At 37.0% G+C, this 14190-nt stretch overlaps 1 protein-coding gene across 12 annotated transcripts in view; it reads left to right on the top strand.

The window, feature by feature from the left end:
- The window catches only part of NBEA (neurobeachin), a 575782-nt gene that overhangs the window by 545355 nt on the left and 16237 nt on the right, over positions 1-14190 (top strand). For 6 of the 12 annotated variants that reach the window (XM_037527157.1, XM_054701654.1, XM_054701656.1 and 3 more), the window contains 4 exons: positions 6938-7000; positions 7323-7412; positions 9731-9923; positions 11411-11482. In XM_037527157.1, coding sequence (XP_037383054.1) covers positions 6938-7000; positions 7323-7412; positions 9731-9923; positions 11411-11482 — 418 coding nt within the window. The remainder of the gene's footprint in view (positions 1-6937; positions 7001-7322; positions 7413-9730; positions 9924-11410; positions 11483-14190) is intronic. The other 6 variants (XM_054701657.1, XM_037527165.2, XM_054701659.1 and 3 more) reach the window with 3 other exon arrangements.

The following is a 14190-nucleotide window of genomic DNA, read 5'->3' on the forward strand; positions in this document are numbered from 1 at the left end:
AATTCCACTTTTTGGTATGTATCCAAAAGAATTAATTGAAAACTGGATCTTGAAGAAATATTTGTACACCGTATTTGTAGCAGTATTATTCCAGTAGCCAAGATGTGGAAGCAACCCAAGGGTCCATCTGCAGATGAATGAATAAACAAAATATGGTTATATACAGGCATGCATCACTTAACATTTCAATCAAAAATGGTCTGCACCATGGTATAGATAACCTACATGTGTAATAGTCTATACCATCTATGACATTCTCACAATAATGAGATTGCCTAATGATACATTTCTCAGAACATATCCCCATTGTTAAGAGGCATGACTGCATATACAAAAGATTTTAATTTAGCCTTAAAACCTTAGAAAATTCTCACACATGCTGTAACATGAATGAACCTTGAGGGCATTATGTGATATAATTCCAATTATATGAGGTAGTCAACTCATACAAACACAAAGTATAAGTGTGGTTTCCAGGGTCTAGGCAGAAGGAGAAATGAGGACTTGTTTAGTGGATACAGGATTTCAGTTTTGCAAGATGAAAAGAGTTCTGGGTATTGGTTGCTCAATAATGTAAATGTACTTAATGATATAGAATGGTGTATTTAAAATAGTTAAGATGGTAAATGTTATGATATGTTTAACTTTCGTTAGGTTAATTTTTTTTAAGATTTATTTATTTATTTATACAAGCACTGGGTACAGTCAGAAGCACAGGAGGGTGAGAGAATTTACCAGAGCCAGAGCGGAGAGCAGAGCAGGCAGACTGACGAAACACACTGCTGATGGGAGCAGCAGACGCAACAGGAGAGGTCTGCGCACCATGTGAGACCCTCCCCTGTGGCCGGGGATGGAACTGGCACTGCAGAGGCAGCGGGCAGCTTTGCAACCCAGTGCTCAACCACAGCGCCACCAGGGAGGCCCAGGTTAAATTTTTTAAAGCATTAATGAGAGTTTAATAGCATCCCTAGATATTAAGACATGGACGGGATAAAGTAGTTGAACAATGAGAAGTGAAGCATCCCGAGATCAGCATCCATAGGACTGAGGATACAAGGGAAGGGGGAGCCATTATCAGACAAGATAGAAGTAGCTCAACCAACACACCTATGGGTTAGGTGGAGGAATGCAACCCAACCACTGCCAAACTGTGCAAGCAGTGATCCCTTCCCTTTTTATCTCCTGTCCTAAGTTCTCATTGGCTAAACCCAGTAATGGGAAGTCAGAGAGCAAGAGAAATAGTGATGTAGTCTGTGGAGGCCAGTCTCCCAGGCACAAGGAATATGGCCCAGCCCACCTGTCTGTTCCCACTGAGAGAGTCACTGCTATAGGGTTAGCAGACTTACTTCAAACATCCAGGGTAGGACAGCCACTACCTAATGTGTTAAAATGCCTGTGCTCGGGCCTCTCTGGTGGTGCAAATGGTTAAGAGTCAGCACTATGAAGCTATCTGCAGCACTACAGCACAATCCCCAGCCAGGGAGCTAACCCACATGGCACAGCAGACCTTTCCTGTCTCACCCGCTGCTCCCCTCAGCAGTGTATTTCAGTAGATCCACCTGTTCTGCTCCCCGCTCTGTCTCTAGTGAATCCTCTTACCCCCCGCACCTCTGGTCTCTACCCCAATTCTTGTATGCCTAAATAAATAAATCTTTTTTTTAAAAAAAGAAAGTAAAATGTCTGTGCTTCTCATACCTGAGTTGATTTATACTTATTTTTAAGTAGAAAAATTGCATGAGTTTGACTGATCTAATTTGAAGAAAAAAAATGTTATGGGTAGAGCATTTTCTATCTAGAAGCAATGGTGCTTGCTTGTTTGTTTTCATATTCATTTTTAAGTCAATTATGCAATGCCATCATTATAACTTATCATTCCAAAGAAGAAATAAAAATCAGCATAAAGATGTCTCTTTCATTTTTTTTAAATTTACAGTGGAAGAATAAAACCAAAACTGAGGCTAGTAAATAAATCAGAATCCCCTCCCTCAAATATTATCTAACATGGTCTGATAGTTGAAGCAAATGTAGTGCTTTTTACTTGAGTTACCAAATATTTGCTTGAATATTCTAATTTTTTTCAAATGAGGGAAATGTTTCTTCTCTTATTTTGTAGTTTCAATGAAAAGCTAGAAGCAGTTGAATTTAAAATAGCATTTTAATTTTTTATATAGTTTAATGTTTATAAAGCAAGAATAATAAAGTACAGATATTATTTGCTTGACTTATTTTTCTCCTGATTTTCCAGCATTAAAAAGTAATGCTTTATATGATCTTGCTTTATTACAACAATAAACCAGAAGCAAAAGCCTATCAGTTAAAATACAGTCTGCTATTAAGTAATCTTCCCTTTTATCACTTCAGACTTTTCAAATTTCCTTTTTTGGCAACTTTTTCCTTTTTTGGTATGGAATTGGTAGAATTAGAGGTAGGAAAAAAAAGATGATGTAAATCACATATTTTATTGTCAAAGTTGCATTTTTTGGTAAAAAAGGAATATTTATTTTTAATCAATATAATCATTCTAAGCAGGAGATATACATGACAAAAACAAAATTGCAAGGAAAGTTATTGAAGATCTTTTTTCTGTGTCCCGAAGCTAACTAACGCTTTAACTATTTTTCCCTTTAATTTTCTAAAAATTGTCTATAGTTGACCAATAAAAGGAATATAATGTGATATTCTGCATTGCAGGCAGCATAATTTATAGTACTTTATAAAATGCTGAGTCTTCTGGAAAACAATTTAAGAAATTGTACAGAGCAAGGGAAATGGATGAATTGGTCATTTGACAGCCTACTTTATTTGCTTCTTCATCCTGTCTCTCCTGTGACACTTAGACCTGATGGTATTTCCTTCAAAGGACAATAATAAATTACACTTACAAAAAAAGACTAGAACTTACATAGATTCTACATGAATATATATACATATGGGTTAAATTGACTTTCATGGTGGAAAAGTCAAGGTTAACTGAAGTTGATACCTACTGCATACCAAAGAAGAGATAGGAGAGAGAACTAGTAAACACAAATGGAGGGAGAAGGCATGATTGTTCACCAAAATTAGCACCTCCATTGTTTTATGATATTTTGAATTCATCATTATTTTGAGCATCATTTTGTGCTGTGATTTACTTGTTGCCTCATTTATTTTTACCTTAACTGTGAAGTTTTTCATAGTAATAGGTATATGAATAACACACGTATACCACACCATATTTATTTCCTTTTCTAGGATTTAATCCCAGCCATGTATTTTTATTCATGGAGAATAGAACTTTCTTGGAAGGAAAGGCCAAAAGTAAAAAAGCAATTAAGTAAGAGGTACAGAAGGTCAGAGGAATAAGGCATCTGTCACAGCCATAGCTAGTGCACATGGCCCTTTTGTGCACATTAAAAAGGACACCTTCTTTAGGAGGATGAATTACCAAAGGTACTCTTTCCTTTGGCAATTCAGGTAGAATCTGGCCTTCATTTGCTCCTAAGCAGGGTGTTTGTGTACACGACATAGATGACACAAACATGGTAGCCCTGACCTATGGAAAAATTGAAAGACCAGAGACAGCTTATTGCAACTAAGTAAGAAAAAAGGAGATATAGCTCATTTTCTAACATGGTTTGTAATCCTTGGAGAATTTTACAGACCACCTAACACAATTAAGGAAAGGGATGATCAGAAAATAGGGACAGGACAAAAGGGAAACTGTCCCTACTAGAAACTTTCTCTAATGAAACTTTATTATTACATAAAAGCAGAGCTGATTTATGGGTCATATCTGTGTATGAAATCTGAAAAATACATATACTGTTCAAATTTACTGTTTTTGTTCCCTTGTGCATAATTCAGTTCATATTTATTTCACTTCCTTACCAACTCCTATGGAATTCCGTGTTTTAGAACTTCCCATAAGGTATTTTTTTTTTAAATTCTTTTATAATCTTCCTATTTCTTGGACTGTCTTCTCTGGGGAGAAGAAGAAATGCTAAAGTACATAGTGATGAATCAAAAATACCCAACAGTAATTTTTATAAAATTAAGAATATATATAACAAATTTAAAACCCTTAATAAATTAATTTATTTTTTAGTCCTTCCTAAACAGTTCCCGACAAAGAATATATTGTATTGCTGTTGACTAGTTAATTCCTACTTAACTTCAAACCTCAGTTCATGTACTATTCCAGGAAATTCCTTCCCATCCTCCACCCTGACTTCAATATTCACATCCTTCCCTAAGCTCCCTAGCTTGCTGGTGAGCTCCCTGGCTTCTGGGCTGGCCTCCACCCTGGTCTCCCTACTGCTTGATGGGCTGAAAACTTTGTGAGGGAGGTCTGGTCCTTGATTTAGCATTCCTTGGCATAAAGTAGGCATTCAACAAATGTTCATTTACTTAATTTTTTTATGGTTAAATTGTAAAAGTAAAGTACTCTGAAGCTTTCTCTACTTCCATGCTTTTCTTCTAAGCTCCCTTTCAGTTTTGAACAATATGTCACTATTGTCCACTTCTGTAGTCAGCAAATATAGTCTATTAGGACTAAGTTACAGCCCTCTCTGCAAAAATTCACAATCTTAGCAAACATATCTGAAAAATTGTGTGCTAACTTCTATGACAAAGGGTATTTTTTAACATGCTGTGAGAATATGGATACTAATTTATATGTATAAATAAATACAGATATTTATTTTGATTTAGGGAGTCTGCAAAAGATTTAGAACTCTGCCCACAGTTAGAACTCTGCCCACAGTTAGCATGAAGGGAGACTTTTTCTCCTATATCAGGGAGTAGTTGTCAGAACACCTACTTGTCAGAACAACTACTCAATTGCTATGCTTCATAGGTGGCAGAATGGGCTGTGTGTGTCTGTGGGCATTCTCCCTTACAAAGAACCTCCCTTCTTTACTAGAAAGAGGACACTAAAGACTTCCTAAAAGTGGAAGAGTTCAGAAAGCAAGTGACAGGGGAGTAGACAATCAGTACTCATTGCCCATGCAAACATTTTGGTAATGACAAGAAACAGAACTTAAAAGGGATGACATGCTTTTTCAAGATTAGAAGGAGCTGTGTATTTTTAAATTGAGGTAAGAAATTATTGGAAGGCTCCAGGATTACTATAAGAGAGCTAACAGGTAAATATTGGAATCAGATCCTTTAAGTCATGTAGGCGTGTGATGTAGATCACATGAAAGAGGGATTCAATTTAGTCTTGAAAGAAATATTAAATGTAAGGAATAGATTTGTCATAGTGAATGGGTGAGGTTCATCACAACTTAAAATTTATCCTGTTGCCATCTAAAAGACATTATTTATATATATGTGTGTGTATATATATATATGTATGTGTGTGTATATATATGTATGTGTGTGTGTGTGTGTATATATATATATATAAAGATCAGAGGCAGGATGCCTTGGAGGACTCTACACAAGATTTCTAGAAATTAAGTCGGTTTCATAAAATTTTCTACTATAATTTTAAAGCCTCCCTTTCTGAAACACAAAGTCAAGCAGAGCATGTTTATTGATTCATCTTTCTATGAACATTTTAAAGACTGCCTTCTAAGGGCAAGGCACTGATCTAGAGGCTAAAATATGTTTAATTTTACTTCTGGGTCCCCAACCACACTCTTTACTCTTTCTGGAGGAGTAAAGACACAAACAATAACATCTATTGTTAGAGAGACTTTAGCTGTTCATGATGCAGCAAACCAAGTTTTGAACAGTACCTAGCCAGGGTAGATTTAATGGTAAAATTATTGGGTTTTGTTTTGTTTTGTTTTTTCAAAAATTCTCAAGATTTTGTTGTTAATAATGAGAACTTAATCATAGCTGGGTTTTTTTTCCCCTTTTAAAACTGTAAGTTGCGCTGGGGAGATAAATTAATGTGGTATCTATGTGAATATAATTTAGTTAAATAGTCAGACTTTGCATATGAGTGGACACCATGCAAATAAATGTATACTTTAAAATTGGACAGCTCTTAAAGAAATTTAATAATTCATCCTATTGCCTCTGAAAATAAAAGAACCAAAACGCCATTTATGCAATTGCTAAAATATGGCAGATAATGATACATTCACATGTAATATTGCTAATAAATTTGAAAATTCACATTTTTATTATAAAGATTTTCTTGAAAATGCAGGCTAGCAGGATAGATTGTTAAATTTAAGTACTTTATAAATGAGAATTGTAGATAGTGATAGGATTAGTGGCAGTGCCATAACAAGAGTCATCTACCAACTTACCTGCACTGCTAAGCACTCAGCAATGAGTTTAGTATTTCACTTTTATGTGCAACCAAATTGCACACAATTTTAGGTGGGAAATTAGCATGGTAACAGAGTAATGATCATTGTAAATATTATGCATCTCCTTGTTGACTTAAATTACATACTTACAGATTTCACAAAAATACTTCTGTTAGTCTAGGTTAATATATTGATTTTTTTTGCCTATAGAATTTATTTATAGAAGAAACACCTAAATCTTTTATAAGATTATCTCTTTGACACCCACATACACACAAAAGTTATATTATACAGTGCAGACAGTTTGAGGTCTGCAGTTATTCTTTTTCATTGGTATCTATAAAATCTCATTAATGTTTTCATCTGTAGCAGCTTTAAAGAAATATTGCATAGCTCAAGATGCCTAAGGAATTTTTTTCACTTTGAGTAAGTTTTCTCTAAAATTTCAGAAAATTTTTTAGAGAAGTGAATTAATACCTTATCAGTAATAATCCAGGATTCATCCCTAACCAGCAAATCACACTAAAATATCTTCTTTGTAGTGAACGTTTTGCCATACTTAATCATTATACAAAGTCTTAGTGTTCTTTCTACATTTGGACCTCTGAATTGATTGAAACATATGATTTTCTCAATTTTTATTTGTATCACTGGTGGAATTTATGTCTCATTCTTTTTTTCCCATCAAGATTCCAGAAGTTTATTTCATTAGAGATCCCTATACCTTCCTTCTTACAAAGGACTTTATTAAGGTATATGTGTTGCAGTTAGTGTTAGAAGCATTTTTTGGTCTTCAGCTGCTGCATGTACTCACAGGTTAACGTCCCACATTTAACCCCAGCTTTTGAGTAAGAATAGTGACTTGGTTAACAGAAGCATGTTTGGAAGGAGAAGTGAAGCTTGTCTACAAAATACTAACACTTGGATGACTCTGCACCCAAAGAGAAGAGCGCACGGTGAATTTTCTGGACTCTTTTCATGGCTGACTTGGGATACACTTGCATTGTCAAAGAGTGAGTTGACCTCTCTCACTGATGCATATTGATTATGACACTCACTCTCCTTCCCCTGCAGGCCATGGAGGCACAGATACAGAACTTTGGACAGACGCCATCTCAGTTGCTTATTGAGCCACATCCTCCTCGGAGCTCTGCCATGCACCTGGTAAGACATACCAGCTTGCTGATTTTTTTCCTTCCTTGTGAACCTGAGTATAGAGCAAATAAAATAGCGATTTTTGCAACATATTTAAAGCGTTCTCAATTTATTGATTAACTCTTCAGCCTGAATGCATTCTATATCCTGGGAAGAAATTGAGAAGGGACTGCAGTCTTTTCCTATAAACCCTGCTTAAGCTAGCTCAATTTTGGAATTACAAAAATAGTCATCTCTGACTCTATACACATGCCTCTGTATAAACTCATTCACAGACATGCAGGTTTATAGACACTGACAACAAAACTAGATTAAATATATAAGTTAAAACGAAACACATATGAGCTAGGGGGTAGCTTATAAAGGTAATTCACGGTCACCACTGACAGGCAATGAAGCAGAGGAGTGACGAGCCCTCAATCCAGAATTTGGATCAAACACCATCTCTGCCACTAAGTAGTGAATGACTCGGGAAAGGTGTCTAGTGCCTCTGTTTACATTTCGGTACATGTCGTAACATCTGTAACATGGGAGTAAACATAGTGCCAGACCTGAGGCTGTGATGGCTCAGCACAGCACAGCACCTAGACCCGCCCTTGCCCGCGTTAAGGTCTCAGCTAGTGTTCACTGGTGTCATCATCGTCATTAGCTATTTATATTTAAAGCCTTCGTTCTCATTTTGCAAGGGAGAAAGTAATGTTCTTTTCATTGTAATCTGAATTTTAACAATCCATTTCATAACAAATCATTCATTTGTCACGTTATTAGCAAAGAGTGAACATTGCCACCTTTGTCTATTTAGAGGGAGGTAAATTTTTTTGAGAAAATTCTCTACAATTTAATTTTAAAGGGTGGTTTTTCACAAATATTTTAATGAAGTAAAAAAATGCTTAAAGGTCAAAAATGTGTTTTCAAAATGAATTATAGTTTATCAGTTTTTCTAGACAGTTATCAAGGTAGCAAATACCCTGGTATTAGAGCAAAGAGCTCTGGAATATGGTCCATAATATATGTGAAAACAAATGTATAAGCTGTTATTTTGTAATGGAAGTTTTGTTCACACCTGTCATTTATCCTATCAGTTATTTAACTGCTTTAAATTCCTTATGCGTGTCAGGCATGATGCTAAGCATTAGCAATACAAAGTGAATACATCCTCTATGCCTTTAAGGAATAGTACTCAAACACATAGCAAAGCACATAAACGACTATGTTTGCGTGAAAAGATTGTTTTTCTCTCTATAAGAGCTTAGCCAAACAGTTTCACTCTGCTTGATTAGTCACTAATGAACTCTTGTGATTGAAATTGGTCCTGTGTATGACAAAGCAGAAAGGTTGGCACCAAGCAGGCTGCTCCCAACATGCCTTGTGGCCTTGGAGCCTCAAGCCTTGACATGAAGTATTTTTAATAAACTGTCTACGGGAATATCTCTAACACTTTATTTTATGAAATGCTTTGGCAGAGAGTTTTATTCCCATGTTAGTTTTCTCTGTTTAATAATAATGATAATAATAATAGTTATCCTGGAGAAATGCCCAGTCAGAATTCGTTACTTTCCTTGGGGAAATCATTAGTAACTAAATTGACATGGGACTGTTTATAAAGAAAATCTAAACTTTCTAAGTTTCTGTGGCAAAGAATTCATATGTACAGCAAACAATTACAAAACAAGCATGAAAGCTAAGTAATGGTAATCTCCAGTATCCTTATTTCATGTTTTTATAGTGTAGTATTTATAGTGTTTGATAGTACTTAATAGTAGTATCTACTTTCTGTAAAGATGTATGCTAGATGTTTGAGAAACAAAGATTAAAAAAGAAAAGAAAAACAGTTTTAGCCTTTAGTAAGCTAGAAAAGGGCAAGGAGGTATACCATAAACAGTGCCACAGCCAACAATGGAGGCCATTATGGTTTAATTATTTAGTCTATAACTGTGACTCCAGATCAACCATGTGAAAACGGAAAGTTTCGATCAGTGACATTGTCACTTTGTCAACAATGTCAGTAATTGATTTGACAACTATTAGCACCAAACTGATATTTTTAACTGCATTAACTAACTATGCTACATCATCTGGACATCCACTAACATCTCACACTGTAGCCTGGTGATACTTAAATGGAGGCTAGTGGTTAATAAGTGGATGTCCTCCATTGGGGTCTACACAGAGTCTTGGCTCTATTCTCTGGGCCATCCTCATAGACGTTCAGATTGCTCTGTTCTGTTGTGCTCGTGCTAGCCTTGTCTGTCTTAACCTCATCTCCCCAGAGCTTTACTAACTTTATCCCTTTTGTTCTCTTCTGCTCTTCCCTTTCTATTCAACAGTGTTTCCTTCCACAGAGTCCACTCATGTTTAAAGATCAGATGCAACAGGATGTGATCATGGTGCTGAAGTTTCCCTCCAATTCTCCAGTCACCCATGTGGCAGCCAACACACTGCCCCACCTGACCATCCCTGCGGTGGTCACCGTGACTTGCAGCAGACTGTTTGCAGTGAATCGGTGGCACAACACAGTAGGTACGTGTGCCCATAAGAGTCACTTGCTAATGGATTCACAAAGGCTGTGATTAAGTTAAGGTAAAATAAGTGTGCTGGGGGCTAGCCAGCTTGTCAGACTATCACAAGAAACAGCAAAATAAATTTCAGTACCTCACAGGATGCTGGACTAATGGGTATTTGACAAATTGAAACAGGTCCACAGATTATTAATTTCCTCCACCTACTTGGCCCACTTTTATCCCATATTGTACGTACAAATGTGAGTTTGAATCTAAATTTTCTGGATGATGGTTTCAAATCTTTCATCTACCAAGTGATTTATTTAGCAAATATATGAATGGCCACTATGTATCACTTAGTCCTGAGTACTGAGTATAGCAATAAACAGTGAAGACACCATTTCTCTCCTTGTGAAACTTAAAGCTTAGAAAAGACAGGAAATCTAAGTAGTTTCATGATTTCATGTGTATTGTCTCTCAAAACTCACTCCTGAACATTCCAGCTAGTACATCTTAAAGTGATATAATTATGTTGTAAAAATTAGGTATATTAATACTAAACTAGGTCAGAAGTGGATGTGACCAAGTGATTTTGTTGGCCCATTTACCACTTCAGAGTTCCCAGGAAGCTCTGGGGCTCCAGGACTGACCACATGAGCCATGGTGTTATCCTGATCTTTCTCTTCTGCATTAATCTGAAAAAATCAGGTGATTCATTCCATAACTTCATCTCCTGAGAGTTTCTAAAGCATACCTATTTTATGATTATTGATATTAGCAACATGAGGTAGAATCACATAAAAAATAAGCAGCAAACAACTTAAGGGAAAAATAAGACTTTGTTATTCATGGGAGGCTTAGCCTTTAGAAATGTTTTTCACTAAGAGAAAACTGTAAGGGATTAAATTTTTCTTCAAATTATTCAAAAGTATTGTGTAGGTTATATAATCACATGGAAAAAAACTATGAGTAATAAAATCAGTCAAGCCTTAAACATTAATCCTCTCAAAATTAGTTTTTACTAGGTTCAAATTTTAGGTGTGGCTCAATTTTACACCTTTAAGTGACTTGTCATATATTAAAAGAAGGCCCATTGGGTGAGAGCTACATGTCCCCTCAGCCCAGGCCCAAGAGCTCCAGTGCTCATACCCAGGCCTGCTCACGGGCCTGGCCTTGGCTTGTATTTCAGGCTCATTGGTTGCCCAGTGCCCTTAGCTCTCTGATGGGTTCAGAAAATGATATCATCTATTTTCTTTAGCTTTTTCTTGGTGTTATGATAAGAAAACATTCTTTCCAGCTTTCTACAACTAAACTTGAAACCAGCAGTCCCTGTTGTGATAATGTTTTAAGACTATCTACCAAGACCAAAATCATTCTTACAGTAATTTACCAAATAATTTTAAAGCAGTACATGTTTTATACAATGATCATAAAACGCCCCTTATTAAGAAATTTCTCCTTTCTGAGAATTTTATGATAATTTTACTCTTTTTATTCAATGTTTAGGCCTCAGAGGAGCACCTGGGTACTCCTTGGATCAAGCTCATCACCTCCCCATTGAAATGGACCCATTAATTGGTATGTTGACATTGAAAATAGATTTTCATGCATACTAACTCTCGACAGATTCTTGTGTGGCTATTTATCACAAGAGATAATTGAATAATATTTTTGCTGCCACAAAGTTAATGTGCAGATAATATCAAATTATTATCATAGACTGTGCAAACCATTACCATCTAAGAATTTTTTGGTTAAGCAATTATTTGTCACATTTTCTTGATATTTTGGGACATCATTTGGGTCAGTTATAAACAAGGCAAATAATTCCAAACTGTCCGTTGTTTTCAGACTAAATTAGTCTTTAACAGTTCTACATTCTTTAAAATATAAGAACCCAAAGAGACATTAAAATTAATAGAGAAAAACATGTTTTCTAAAAATCTCCATTCAGTAGGGCTAAAAAAGAATTTTTAGAGACTTCATATGAATTATCAAGTTGAAAGCTGTAAATCTTTGAAGCAGATATTAAAAATAGATTTAAATAATTATGTATGTATTTATTTGCCATATGATCCAGAATAAGCCCCTAATTTTTCTAGGCCTCAGTTTCATAACTGCAAGATGGCTTATAATAATGTTTGTGCTGCCTGTCTCATGGGAACATAGATAACTAAATTAGGGAGGGGAATGTTATAGGGCAGGGAGAGGGGCAGCCCAAACCCCGCAAACCTGCCTATTCTAAATGGGTTCTGCCATCCGCCGCATCAACACAAAACATATGAGACTTTAATGGGAAGGAACTTTAATAAAACTAGGAAACAATACAGGTAAGGCAAAGAGTCTAGTTTCTAAATCAAGCACCCAAAGTTACCCATCCCCTCGTGGGTAAAAGTCCATCCAAATGGGATTGGCCCAGAGCAAGGCCCCAAGGCCTGCCACAAGTCTAAAGCATCTTCCAGTGGGGACCCACAGAAAAGGGTCACAAACAACCGGACAAGCCCGGAAGGAAAAGAGCAAAATCAACATCAAGATAAAAGCTGCCATTGTCACCTCCCCACGGGTCTCACCGACATCTGTGTCACCTAGTCCACGACCAAAAGACAAGCGCAGTTTCTTCACGTGTCTCTAGGCTCCATGTGCCTTCTCCAGGTCTCCTGGCTCCATCCTGCTTCCTTCCTCAGTCTCTTCTGCAGCTTCTCCTCTTCCTGCTCAGCTCCACCCTCCCTTGGGTCCCAACCTCCATATATTTGATCTTCATCACCATGGAAATGGTGGCAAAAAGTGAAAGGGGGGAATTGTTAGGGGGAAAAGGCAGTCCCAAAGCAAATTCCATACAGGCTTTGTGGACTCCACCCCCACCCCAGGTCAAAGCCAAAGACACTGGGAACTCCAAATCCCATCACCACCAAAGGGAAGGTGGCTGGGACCTGAGGGTGGGGTTAAGCAGCCAGGTGGATACAAAAGGCAGACACGTGGGCTTTGGGGGCTCTCTCCATTTTGGGGCCCTCGGCCAGCTCGCGGCGTCCGTCTAGCTCTGAGAGTGACTTTGGGGTTTCCAGGTCGTCGGATCGGGTAGGACGCATTAAAGACTTTATTTCCCTATTTTCTCCCTGAGTTGTACATTTTCCTTATTTCTTTTTCTCTTGTAAATAAACCTTTTATTAACCCTTTTGCGTGTGTCTGTAGTAGAGTATTCATAAGTCCCTTTAAAGCGCGCGGGTGAGGACCCACAGCCAGGAACCCGTTTAATATCGGGGTTGCTCTATAACAGGAATTTAAATGCTCTGAAAAGTTATTAAGCCACATACAAGTTATGGTATTTTTTTCTGAGATTTATTCACCCTTCCTCTTTGAACACAGAAATAAGATGAGCAGCAGCCATTTCAGTTAGTTACTTCCACTTCCCTCCCCACCACCCCCCCCACACACAACAGCATTTACATGACTTTGGGAGAATTTAAGGTTGAGCACCAGGAATATTTTTAAGAGTCTGGCGTAGCTATTCCTCTGCCCAGGAGACATCGGCAGTATCACATTCAGTTAAAGTGTAACCATGGAAAAATTAATAGCTCTATTCTAATTAATCAATTGTATAGTTCAAGTGACTGAAGACCTTTGATTTTCTTTTCCTTTGTTGCCTTTTTCCGCATAATTTGTTGTTGTTTACTTTCTTTATTCATTATTATTATAGTGTTAATAGACATTCACAAATAGTAGCAGTTACATTTAATTGGTGCTCGAGAGTGATGGGGATCTTCTGCATCTGCATTTTCTGCTTAAGAATTCAGCCTAGGGATTTAGCCTGAAAGGATGGTGCAGAGTAGGGGACAGGCTGGCTTATATAGACAGGCACTAGGGAAATCAGACCATGTCTCTGAGTTCCTGACTTTATTCAGATTCATTCCCAGTGCTATCCACTTATTCTTTGCGCTCCTCTTTCCTCGCCAATCCTTCTCCCATCTTTTTTATCCCTCTCCTCCCCTGCCAACACATTCTGGAAGGGCCTTCTGTTTGTTGACAATCCAGGTCTTTAAAGCTGCTGACCTAAAGTTCCCTGTGGGGCTGCTCACATAACAACACCCCTTGCTCAAATCTCTACCATCTTCTTTTCACATGAATTGTAAATGCCATCAGAAAATGACAGACGAGGGCAAATATTAAGACTTTTTTCCCAATACGACATTTTATACAATATTTATTCATTATTATTGAACTTGTTGGACACTGATAAGCCTGTGCATGGTGAACATCTATAGAATTAAATTCATTTAAATATTTTTATT

The sequence above is a fragment of the Talpa occidentalis genome, unplaced genomic scaffold (genome assembly GCF_014898055.3).
Source record: "Talpa occidentalis isolate TD23 unplaced genomic scaffold, MPIMG_talOcc4v2.1 talOcc4.5, whole genome shotgun sequence".
Classification (NCBI taxonomy): Eukaryota; Metazoa; Chordata; class Mammalia; order Eulipotyphla; family Talpidae; genus Talpa; species Talpa occidentalis.